At 45.7% G+C, this 13,078-nt stretch overlaps 1 protein-coding gene across 2 annotated transcripts in view; it reads left to right on the top strand.

Moving 5' to 3' along the window:
• PRRX1 (paired related homeobox 1) overlaps positions 1 to 12,019 on the top strand; it is a 92,024-nt gene extending 80,005 nt beyond the window's left edge. The window contains exons 4-5 of one of the 2 annotated variants that reach the window (XM_034780408.1): positions 1,784 to 1,852; positions 10,662 to 10,786. In XM_034780408.1, coding sequence (XP_034636299.1) covers positions 1,784 to 1,838 — 55 coding nt within the window. In that variant the 3' untranslated portion in view covers positions 1,839 to 1,852; positions 10,662 to 10,786. Of the gene's footprint in view, positions 1 to 1,783; positions 1,853 to 10,661 lie in introns of both variants that reach the window. The other variant, XM_034780407.1, reaches the window with a different exon arrangement.
• The last annotated feature ends 1,059 nt before the right edge of the window (positions 12,020 to 13,078 follow it).

Here is a 13,078-nt window from a genome sequence, read left to right as displayed (position 1 = left end):
TGAGCTTGCTTAAATAAAGAATCAAATTTAATGTGACTAATTTCTGGCTTGTTTCATTTGAAATACAGCATCTAGATTAAATGGGGTCACCACAAGAACACCCACGTTGGTAAGGGGACGCTGATACAATGGTAGCCTTTGTTGAGCACTTTAAGGACCTGGCCACTTTTGTTGTTAAAAAACTAGAACCGCTGTGCCCTGGGGTGGCTGGCAGGAGCAGAAAGAATGCCAAGTCTTTCCTCTGGGGGATGCTTGTTTGAACGCAGATGTGGGTGGCACCAGTCTCTGAAAGAAGTCGCCTTCTGGTGGTGAATGTGAGATTAGTCAGTGGTTCCTCTCTCTTGTTCCTAGTGCACAGGCATTAACTTGTTGTTGGCAGTCTCAGCAGAGAGGCCAAGAACTGACGTGACTCTTCCATCCTTAGGCAGGTTGGGAAAGTTCCGGGAACTTCCCGTACCCTGATCTAGCAATAGGCTCAGCTGGGTCGTCCCAGCATTGTCTGGTCAGCTCTAGGGCACAGGGGCAGGGCTGGGTAAGGAGACAACAAGACTCAGCTGTTGGGCCCCAGAGCACCAGCCTGAACCTGCTCAGTTCTGGGTCTCGCAAGTCTCAGGTCTTTTATTTTAACAAGGACAAGACTAAGCCAAGGGGAAAACGTGAGAGAGCGAGGTTCATTGCTGCCATGGAAAATGTTTTTCCTGGCACTGGCGTTGTTGCTCTGGTAGGTCTGGTTGCTCCCACTCACACCCAAGGTGACCTGCCAATATTGGAAATATACAAACAGGGTAGCAAAACAAGGGCCCAGCTTCCCTCTCCGCTGAACCACATAGCAGAGGGAGCTTTCTGGAGCAGTGGCGGGAGGAAGTGATAAATACATTGCTAAAAGGAGCAGAGGCGGGCGTTCCTCTCCACGAGTGGTAGCCAGCCTGATAGCATGTTCTGGGAGTTACTGGGCCATGAGAAATGCTGCCAGCATAAAATCAGAAAGGGAAAAATCTCCTTAGCATTTGCGCTTCATACAGTTCACAGCCCTCGCCTCCCGTCTCTGGGCAGTCCCCAGCCAGCTGCGGCCTGCTCTCTGGGGAATGGAGGGAACTCAGGTTGTGCTGGCTTGTGGGGAGGGGTAGGTGGCTGGTAGATGTTTTTAGCACTGTGGCTTGAATTTAAATGAAAGGCTTGAGACTCTTGGCCATTGCTCCATCCTGTCACAGCCCAATGTCAGCCCAGCTAAGCAACTTCCCCTGTGCTGGCCTTAGAGAGCCGTACCCGATCAAAGGTCTCTGCTGCCCAAAGTCAATCAGGCCTATTCCTCGCAGCACTCATGCAACAAACAATCACTCATCACGTGGCATCCCCTGTATGTTGGTACCTTTGCTCAGTGGTCCTCAACCATGTCCACACCGCAACCTCACGTTAGAATAAAGAGGGGGTTAGGACGCCCCTTCTGTACAGACAAGGAGTGTGGTCTGGTCGTGACACTAGATGAACTCAATGAGCCCACTTTTTTGCCCTGTACACTGGGGCCAGGCCTTGCCCTTTGGTTTTTACCTGCCTGGCTGGCAAAGCCCCTTCCCATGGGGCTTAGATCCCAGCATTGCATCCCAGCTTGGGGGTTTTGCCCACAGTGTTGCTTGCTGGGGAGGAGTTGGGTGGTGAGATGGTCCAGGAGAGATGAGTGCAGATGGCCACTCCCTTCCCATCCCCTATAGCTGTTATGGTCACGGTAACAGGGATCTGTTGAACTCGCGTGGCTCATTTCTACCTCTCACACTTTTAAAAATAGATCCTCGTCCCTCCCAAGATGTTGTTTACACGAGGGGCTTCATAACGGATTCTAGAAGACACTGCAAAGGTAACTTCCAGGGGGCAGGGGGCATTCTGTATGGGCTGTATGGGGCGGAGGCAGCATGGTCACCGGAAAGGCAAGGAGGAGACTGCCAGCTGGCTAGGCTGGTCTGGGCTGCTGTAGAGAGGAGGGACTGAAGTGGGCTCGAACGTGAGCCACGCCAGGCCCTGGCAGGGAGCACAGAAGGGACGTCAGCAGGAGGAAACTGTCAGGCTTATGGATTAGGTGGGTGGGCCTAGGCCAGATGCAGTGTTTAGAGGGGTGCCCCATGCTGCTCCAGGTCCGTGTGGATGGGTCCTCCCTCTAGGTCACAGTGTTTAGGGGTGTTCTGTCTCTTCCAGGCCACTGTTTATAAGGGTTCCCCTTCCCTGAGTCAACTCATAGAGGTTCCCCTTCCCACCACATTACAGTTGATAGAGAGACCCCTTTCCTTTCAGGGTCACAGTTCATAGGGCTGCCCTCTCCCCTTCAGGGTTGCAGTTTGACACAAAGTCTTATGGCTGGCCCAGAAATACATGGCAAACGTGTGGCCTACAGAGTGCTCAGTGATTTTGGGGTCCAGCTCTGTTAGCACCCACTCCCAGCACACCCGTACATCCTCCAGCTTCCTGCTTTGACCCCCTAGTTTGCTGTGACATGGAGAGTTGGGCTCCCAAGTTCATCTTTCAAAGACAAGCAGCCCTGTTCCAATCCCCCCGTCCCCCGATCACTGATCCTACCCTTCTCCGCGCCCTCAGTGACAAGCCCCTCTGCGGGCTACTTGGGCTACTGAAGCCCACGTGTCTTAGATAGCACAGAGGCCCACAGAACACAGAGCTATGCCCTTTGTGCTCTGGGGCCATCCCTTCCGCAGGTGCTAGAGCTCTGCTGGTCGGAGTGCAGGCCCAAGGCAGGATGGCAGAGCAGGGGAAACCCATGGTCTCTGCTGCTCACACCTGCAGGCAGTGGCCATGGGCAGATGTAAGGCGAGCAGAGGTAGGAGATCCACAGAGATGATCTGCTTTCCCTGAGGTAGGCGTGCTAACGGCTAATGGCTTCCTTCCCACACCACCCTGCCCTTCACCAGCAGCAGAGTCCACAAGACAGAGGCTGGGGTGATCACAAGAAAGCCCTATAGGGGGCTTTCTTCTGGGAGGAAAAAACTCTTGTCACCTAGCCCCCCCTCCCAGCATCTCTGCCAGAGCTGCCTTGCTATTGGGAGATGCAGGAAAGATACACCTGTGCAATTACTTCAGTGGGTCTTGGAAACACCTGATTGAGTTTTATATACCCTTGTTTCTATCCTATTCTGAAAAATAGGTTAATGGGCTGCTGTCAACTCTTGTGCCATCCTATAATGGAGAAAGAGAAGACCCAGGAGCTTAAAAACTTCATTGTGCTTAACCACACCACATATCGCTGAACTTTGAGGTGGTTTGCAACCGTTAGCTCACCCCGTCTCACAGCACCCCTGTTAGCTAGGGATGTATTATTCCCATTTAGGAAACAGGCAAAGTGAAGCAGAGAGATTAAGGCCCAGATCCTTAAAAATATCTTGGCCCCTAAATTCCACTGGAATCAAGTGACTTGGTCAAGGCCTCAGAGAAACACAGTAGCAGAGTCAAAATTAGAACTAAGGAGGTCTTTGCTTCAAATTCTGTGTCCTGGCCTCTTGGCACCATTTTACAATGTATGCAAACAAAGCTTATTAATGTTGGTGGGAGTTAAATGTAACATCCCTATGTTGGAACCAAAAGAAGACAGCAGTGGGGGTATTAAACTATTGATTTTTTATAGGCCAATTGTTCTCGTGTGTGTACTCTGTTCTCTGCACCCCTCAAAATTCAGTCAGTTGCTAGTCATATTCTGGAGTGGATTAAGAAATTCACTGGAATAGAGTTGCACAAACTATGAAGCAGACTATGGAGTAGTTCACTGGGCTGGGGTTGCTATAGTACAATAGAAGTAAGTGAAAGAGAGAGCCAGCCCCAGGGTCCCAAGTTTTATAATAATCCCTTACCATGACTACCCTAGTATTCTACAGTAATGGCCCAAGATGCTGCAAGGACGCTGTTGTTAGCTGTTGTGTTTGGGACCGTTGTAGAGCCCTGCAGCATTAGAGCTCGTGAATTTCAGCTGAATCTTTTTTTCGGTGAAGAATGCAGATTTGGCAACATCAAAATATTTTGCAAATTCAGTAAGTTGTTTTGGCTGGAAAAAACCCTAACAAAATATTACCCCAAAATCGATTTTTTTTAGCTTGAAACAACTTTTTGCTTCAAAATTTCCTTTCATTTAATGAAAAAACAATTGAAAATACTTGAAACTGAAATGAAACATTTCATTTCGGGTTGAAAGAAACTTTCTTTTTCTTTTTCTTTTTCTTTTTCAATTCTCTGAAAAATTTGAAAAATGGTTTTGGGTAGACTTGAAATGAAATTTAATTTTGTTTTGTTTTTGACTTGCCGGTGAACCGACAAATCGGTTATTCGCACAGCTCTATGCTGCATTTTACAGAATCATAGAAATGTATCGCTGGAAGGGACCGTGAGAGGTCATTTACTCCGGGCCCCTATGCTCAGGCAAGACCAAGTATACCTAGTCCATCCCTGACAGGTGTTTTTTCTTTTGTATAATGACTGCTGTTGAGGTAGAATGTATCTAGAGTGGAAAATTTAGTCTCCTCTCAAATTCTCCTATCCTAAGTTATTGTTGAGAGACCTTTGACCATCTGGTTATTATAATTCATGATGCAGACAGGACGGTTAGCATTGAAGTCAAACCAGCCTCTATCAGGAGCCACTGTAACAAAAAGGCTAAAACTTATGTCAATCTAGCTACATTGCTCAGGGCTGTGAAAAATTTTGTGGCCCCCCAACCCACACGGTAAGTGCAGCAAAGCTGATTGTAAAATTCTGTCAACTTAGCTTCCACATCTCAGAGAGGTGGATTATCTACATCGAAGGGAAAACTCCTTCTGTTGATGTAGGAAGCATCTACGGTCCAGTGGCACTGCTGTAGCACTGTTGCTGTGCCGCTGTTGCGGAGACGGAGCTTTTCAAAGGAGTTTAAAGGAATTAGATGCCCAAATCCCATTGAACTGGGCACCTATTTGGGATTTATGTCTAGCCATTTCCTGGTGAGGGGAGATGAAATTTCGCCAGAACTGTGATATAGTTGTGCATATGAAGTTGGGAATTTTAACTGAATGAAAAACAGAAACCTTGAGTTGCGCTACTAAACGCTACAGTATTTTTCCATTCTCCAAGCAGACTCTTCCTGTTTGGGATTTTGGGTACTGTAATTATTATTCACTATTTGTATCGTGGTAGCTCATCCAGGCCCCAGTAAAAGATCTGGGCCCCATTGTGCTGGGTGCTGTACACCAGTATAATGAAAATATGGTTCCATACATCTTACAATCAATGTATAAGACAAGACGAGAGACAAGTACAACCCAACAGGCTCTTTCCTGTACTAAGAAGTACTATAATGAAAATGACCACTAGAGGGCTTTCAAAACTTTGAGGATGACATTCACCTCGGTGCAGAGAGCCAGCACAAGGATCAGGCGGGCTGGGGTGCAGGGCAGAAGGGTAGGAGAGAGAAAGGGGAGATATTGAGTCTCAGCATGGGGCAGGAGAGACGGCAGCTGGCTCCAGGCTGGGAAGGAGGATCCCAGGGGATCCTACCTGCTTCCGGGCCCATTCCAGACCCTCCAGATCCCATTCTCTGCTCCCCAGCCCAATCCTGGGTGCCACTGCAGCTTCTGCAGGTCCCCTCTATCACTCCTCCAGCTGTACACAAGTTTACATGGGAGCAGAACTCCCAGCATATTTCCATTGCAGGGATGCTAGGCCTTCCTACACCGCCCCCCATCCCCCCTCCAGGTTTTCACCCATCCCCAGGCCCAGATACCACTTAAGTCTCACATAAAATGTATTTTAAGGATGTAAGTGGTGCACGGCCTTTTGCGCAGGGGTTAGGGTGACCAGACAGCAAGTGTGAAAAATCGGGATGGGGGTTGGGGGTAATAGGCGCTTACAGCAGAAAATGCTCAAATATCAGGACTGTCCATAAGAACATAAGAACATAAGAACATAAGAAAGGCTGTACCGGGTCAAACCAAAGGTCCATCTAGCCCAGTATCCTGTCTACCGACAGTGGCCAATGCCAGGTGCCCCAGAGGGAGTGAATCTAACAGGCAATGATCAAGTGATCTCTCTCCTGCCATCTATCTCCACCATCTGACAGACAGAGGCTAGGGAACCATTCCTTATCCGTCCTGGCTAATAGCCATTAATGGACTTAACCACCATGAATTTATCCAGTTCTCTTTTAAACGCTGTTATAGTCCTAGCCTTCACAACCTCCTCAGGTAAGGAGTTCCACAAGTTGACTGTGCTGCGTGAAGAAGAACTTCCTTTTATTTGTTTTAAACCTGCTGCCTATTAATTTCATTTGATGACCCCTAGTTCTTGTATTATGGGAATAAGTAAATAACTTTTCCTTATCCACTTTCTCCACATCACTCATGATTTTATATACCTCTATCATATCCCCCATTAGTCTCCTCTTTTCCAAGCTGAAGAGTCCTAGCCTCTTTAATCTCTCCTCATATGGGACCCGTTCCAAACCCTTAATCATTTTAGTTGCCCTTTTCTGAACCTTTTCTAGTGCCAGTATATCTTTTTTGAGATGAGGAGACCACATCTGTACGCAGTATTCGAGATAAGGGCGTACCATCGATTTATATAAGGGCAATAATATATTCTCAGTCTTATTCTCGATCCCCTTTTTAATGATTCCTAACATGCTGTTTGCTTTTTTGACCGCCTCTGCACACTGCATGGACATTTTCAGAGAACTATCCACGATGACTCCAAGATCTTTTTCCTGACTTGTTGTAGCTAAATTAGCCCCCATCATATTGTATATATAGTTGGGGTTATTTTTTCCAATGTGCATTACTTTACATTTATCCACATTAAATTTCATTTGCCATTTTGTTGCTCAGTCACTTAGTTTTGTGAGATCTTTTTGAAGTTCTTCACAGTCTGCTTTGGACTTAACTATCTTTAGCAGTTTAGTATCATCTGCAAACTTTGCCACCTCACTGTTTACCCCTTTCGCCAGATCATTTATGAATAAATTGAATAGAATCGGTCCGAGGACTGACCCTTGGGGAACCCACTAGTTACCCCTCTCCATTCTGAGAATTTACCATTTATTCCTACCCTTTGTTCCCTATCTTTTAACCAGTTCTCAATCCATGAAAGGACCTTCCCTTTTATCCCATGGCAGCTTAATTTACATCCAAGCCTTTGGTGAGGGATCTTGTCAAAGGCTTTCTGGAAATCTAAGTACACTATGTCCACTGGATCCCCCTTGTCCACATGTTTATTGACCCCTTCAAAGAATTCTAATAGATTAGTAAGACACGATTTCCCTTTACAGAAACCATGTTGACTATTGCTCAACAGTTTATGTTTTTCTAAGTGTCGGACAATTTTATTCTTAACTATTGTTTCGACTAATTTGCCCGGTACAGACGTTAGACTTACTGGTCTGTAATTGCAGGGATCACCTCTAGAGCCCTTTTTAAATATTGGCATTACATTAGCTAACTTCCAGTCATTGGATACAGAAGCCGATTTAAAGGACAGGTTACAAACCTTAGTTAACAGTTCCGCAATTTCACATTTGAGTTCTTTCAGAACTCTTGGGTGAATGCCATCTGGTCCCAGTGACTTGTTAATGTTAAGTTTATCAATTAATTCCAAAACCTCCTCTCGTGACACTTCAGTCCGTGACTGTTCCTCAGATTTGTCACCTACAAAAGCCAGCTCAGGTTTGGGAATCTCCCTAACATCCTCAGCCGTGAAGACTGAAGCAAAGAATCCATTTAGTTTCTCTGCAATGACTTTATCGTCTTTAAGCGCTCCTTTTGTATCTCGATCATCAAGGGGCCCCACTGATCGTTTAGCAGGCTTCCTGCTTCTGATGTACTTAAAAAACATTCTGTTATTACCTTTGGAGATTTTGGCTAGCCGTTCTTCAAACTCCTCTTTGGCTTTTCTTATTACATTCTTGAACTTAATTTGGCAGCATTTATGCTCCTTTCTATTTACCTCACTAAATAAATTGCCTATAAAATAGGGACATCTGGTCACCCTAGCAGGGGTGTATGCCAGCCTATTAGCATAAATTATATTATAATATTTAGATACAGCTAAAAATCACAGAAAACTGGGATCAGCCTTGACAAAATCCCAAACCTGATTTGATTTCCTGATACTTTTCAATTGTCTGCGGTACACATGAGAAATGTAGTCTGTCAAACTATTGGGATTCTTTTTAAAATTGAGTCACTCATTCAGTGCACTTTATTTCCTCGGGGTCTTTAAATCAGCATCGGGCAATCATTGCAAGTTCCCCAGTTCAGATCGTGCTTTTATCTGAATGACCCACACCTGTTGTTCCTGTAAAACTGCTCAGGGAATTTCTCGGGAACAAGAAATTTCTACTTTTGTTCTGGAAAGGTAGATGTAACATTAAAATTAAACATAGTTTGCACAGGGTATATCTAGACTGCAATCATGGGGTACGACTGCAGCTTGAGCTGACGTATCTAAGTCTGCCTTAATTTGGCTAGCTCAGGTATTGGAGCAGTGAAGCTGTGACAGCATGGGCTAGCCCTGGAAGTGATTACCCCAGGTTCCAGGCAGGATCAGATATGCTGCAGCAGCGTGGGCTATCTGATCCTGCCTGGAACCCAGGGTAATCACTTCCAGGGATAGACTGTGCTGCCACAGCTTCCCTGTTCTGGGACCCGAGCTAGCCAGATTCAAGCTAACTTGGGTACATCGGCTTGAGGAGTGTAGATGTACCCTTAGATTGCAAGCCCTGTGGGACACAGACCATCCTTTTGTTCTGTGTTTGTACAGCACCTAGCACAATGGGATCCTGGTCCGTGACTGCAGTTCTTAGGCGTTACCACAATACCAATAAATATTAATAATAAATGTAACCAAACATTATTGAACCTCAGGAAAGCTTCAGAGTTGAAGGTTTAAATTTACAATACAGGACAAAGGTGCAGGTGGGTTTGTATTTTATTCAAAGCTGTTCATCCTTAATGCTGTTTTGACTTCTTTCCCACGTGATTTCCCTGCATCAGGCTGGGTATCTTTCCCATCCACAAAGTTAATATGAGTCGAAAGCAGTTTGAGCATTTGTAATAAAGACAGTTTGGAATCCCCTTGATTACAGTAGGTTTTGGATCGGGCCTTATGAGAGATGACTGTTAGATCATGTATGTGCTGTCCAGTGATGCTTAGTGGCAGCTACTGTCACACTCTGTAACACCTTGTACATTCGTTCTCCAATCGGTGCTAGACGTCTCAGGTTACAGCTGTACGGTGGCTGTAAAGGGATATGCCACATCCATGTTCACAGTTACTGATCAGCTGTTAAACAGGAAAAGGGACAACAGAGAAAATGGAGCAGGGCCATGGGAGTAAAGTTTCCCAATAGGAATGCTGCTGAGGTTTTATCCGGTGACAAAAGTCCATCTTATCCCACAGCCCCACCAAAAGTGCAAAGGAAGTGTTTAGAAAAAAAACGCCTGAATGCATGTGCTGAGTCAAATAATTCCTGTAGTCTAGGAGACGGTGTTCCCTAAAGCTAAAGCATGGCACTGCTACCGTGCCCATTTCTAGGCTGGGCAGTGAGAAATGTGAGTGTTCATGATCTGTTCTTTCTGTTTCTCAGTGGCGTTTGGTATGAAGCTCAGTTTTCTCTCCTTGGCCAGGCCACTCAGGTGATGTAACAATGAATGCTAGTGACTGACAAAACTTGGCTGGGACGCAAGTGACAGAAAACTGTTTGCAATTCCATACAGGAAGTGGTGGCATGGTCCATCTGGGTCTTTGTGGCAAAATGGACTTTCCTGAGTTTATTTTCCTGTGAAAGGGGTCTGGTAGCTGCTTGGCCTGCAATAGGGTCTGTTCTGGATCATCTGAAAGTTTCTGTCTCGAGCAGCAAATATAACTGAACTGCATGTAAAATTCTAAGGGTCCAGCTCTGAATTGTGCAGCCACTTAGAAATATCACCAGCAATTTGGAATATGTGCAACACACTGGCAAAACCTTTGCTCCCTTACCTGTAATAAACCCCCAAATTTTCCCAAGGTAGACTTGCCATTAGAAAGGTTTCAGAGTAGCAACCGGGTTAGTCTGTATCCGCAATAATAATAATAATAATAGTCTGTATTATGCTCTAATAAATTTGTTAGTCTCTAAGGTGCCACAAGTACTCCTGTTCTTTTTGCCATTAGAAAGAATCTCCAATCATAGAAATCAGAGGTGGAAAAGGGCTGTGTCTAGTCTATCTTCCTGCTAATGCAGGCGTGTTCCTTCCAATATATTCTAGAGCCAGGAGCTCAGACCTGAGCACCCCTGAACTTTGACAAAGGTTGGCTCCGAATGTGAACTTTGCATCTGATGAATATTTCTAGTACATTCTCATATACTTTGGTCGTTGTGGGGCTGGTTCATAACCCTTTGACTTCAGCTGGCTTTGGATCAGCCTGTAGCCTGGGAAGTGTCGTTAGATAGGGTGATCCATCAGTGCACTAAAAGAGAAATTACTAAAATGTCCAGTCATGGTAAGGAATGTTGCACCCAGTAATTGAAACATTATACATCATGATGTATGCCCATGCCAGCACGCGCTCACCTAGCGACTGTTTTCCGAATTCAATGCAGCCCTGATTTGCAGCTGGATTCTGATTTTGTTTTTCTTTCTTTTCTCCTCTTCTCTCCACCCCAACAGCGCCATGGCTACCTATTCTGCTACGTGTACCAATGCTAGCCCTGCCCAGGGCATGAACATGGCCAACAGCATTGCCAACCTGAGACTGAAAGCAAAGGAATATAGTTTACAGAGGAACCAAGTACCGACAGTCAATTAAACACTGTCTCAAAGAAAGAGTAAAACAAAATGACACCCGTCCTGCTTAGCAGTTTGCTCATGCTGAAAAAATAAACCCTGAACTGACTATTGGGACAAAAGCAGGAGAAAAATGAACTGCAAATTAGTTATGATGTTCCTCTTTCATTGTGGGATAATGCCACCACTTTGTGTCAGGTTTATCGCTTCTGCTCAGTATACTATGAGCTTCTTCAGTTAAGGACAATTCCATCCTTGTTGTTTATTTTATACATGACTGCAAAAGAAACTCTATCAATTCAACCTTTGAACTTCTCCCCTAGACTTTCCTGAGGTTCAGCACCGAGTCCCTCATCTCCTGTGCCCCAGCTCACTCTAGAAAAGGGAATTCCGAAGCCAAACCCCTCCGTTGTATCCGCATGAGATCGAAGTATCCTTCCATCGCTCCAGACCAAGGCTGCAGCTGCAAAGTCGTTATCATTAGCCTCTGAGGAGGCTTTTTGAGCAACGCGGTGGGTTCCTCTAGTCCAGTTGCCTGAAATGTTCAGCGTTTCATTCACACCCATCTTGAGTTTAGAACTTATTCGCCTCTGTCTGATTATTTCTGGCCAAGCCTCTTTGAAAAGCCAAAGAAGAGAAGATCCTTCTCAAGCTAGAGTGTGTGTCTGCGTGGGGGAGATTGCTCGGGAGCTCAAAGATTAGGACTTTGCCTTACGCTTCTTTCTATACCTTATGTTTTGTGCCACAGGTAAAGGTATTGTCCAAACGCATTTGTTTTATATATACTGTATATATTTATATATATAAGATATACATGCAAGCTTGGTTGGTGTTTTTTATTAAACAAAATAAAAATACATTGAAAATGTTCAGGATGTGTGTGCTCCAGCCAAGTTCCTATAGAGACAGATACATATTGGAGTGCCAGATTCCCATTTATGGTTGTATGCTGCCGTCGAGCATAGCAATAATAAATAGCTTACACTTAGAACATTTCATCTCACAGAAGGCCACAGCACATTACAAGCTGTCGGCCAAATCCCCATATCTTTAGTCAGGCAAAACTCAGGATCCAGTTGATCCAAATCTGGAGGTCAATATTCAGGGCTAGATCATCTCTTCCTATGGGAAAACCCATCTGACGAGGCCCTGGGGGAAGAAATATTGTGAAGTTCCATTTGTGGAGTGAGTAGGGTTTGCTCCTCCAGAGAAGTGAGGACTCTGGCCCTCCAGCACTTCAGATCCAGTCAGATCTTGGGAAATCATAGAATCATAGAATCATAGAACCATAGAATATCAGAGTTGGAAGGGACCTCAAGAGGTCATCTAGTCCAACCCCCTGCTCAAAGCAGGACCAATTCCCAGCTAAATCATCCCAGCCAGGGCTTTGTCAAGCCGGGCCTTAAAAACCTCCAAGGAAGGAGACTCCACCACCTCCCTAGGTAACGCATTCCAGTGTTTCACCACCCTCCTAGTGAAATAGTTTTTCCTGATATCCAACCTGGACCTCCCCCACTGCAACTTGAGACCATTGCTCCTTGTTCTGTCGTCTGCCACCACTGAGAACAGCCGAGCTCCATCCTCTTTGGAACCCCCCTTCAGGTAGTTGAAGGCTGCTATCAAATCCCCCCTCATTCTTCTCTTCTGGAGACTAAACAATCCCAGTTCCCTCAGCCTCTCCTCATAAGTCATGTGCTCCAGACCCCTAATCATTTTTGTTGCCCTCTGCTGGACTCTTTCCAATTTTTCCACATCCTTCTTGTAGTGTGGGGACCAAAACTGGACACAGTATTCCAGATGAGGCCTCACCAATGTCGAATAAAGGGGAACGATCACGTTCCTCGATCTGCTGGCAATGCCCCTACTTATACAGCCCAAAATGCCGTTAGCCTTCTTGGCAACAAGAGCACACTGTTGACTCATATCCAGCTTCTCATCCACTGTGACCCCTAGGTCCTTTTCTGCAGAACTGCTACCTAGCCATTCGGTCCCTAGTCTGTAGCAGTGCATGGGATTCTTCCGTCCTAAGTGCAGGACTCTGCACTTGTCCTTGTTGAACCTCATCAGGTTTTTTTCGGCTCAATCCTCTAATTTGTCTAGGTCCCTCTGTATCCGATCCCTACCCTCTAGTGTATCTACCACGCCTCCTAGTTTAGTGTCATCTGCAAACTTGCTGAGAGTGCAGTCCATACCATCCTCCAGATCATTAATAAAGATATTAAACAAAACCGGCCCCAGGACCGACCCTTGGGGCACTCCGCTTGAAACCGGCTGCCAACTAGACATGGAGCCATTGATCA

The sequence above is a fragment of the Trachemys scripta genome, chromosome 8, assembly GCF_013100865.1.
Source record: "Trachemys scripta elegans isolate TJP31775 chromosome 8, CAS_Tse_1.0, whole genome shotgun sequence".
In the NCBI taxonomy this organism is placed as follows: domain Eukaryota; kingdom Metazoa; phylum Chordata; order Testudines; family Emydidae; genus Trachemys; species Trachemys scripta.
The sequence above is the reverse complement of the archived record's forward strand: the minus strand, read 5'-3'. Positions and strand labels throughout refer to the sequence as shown.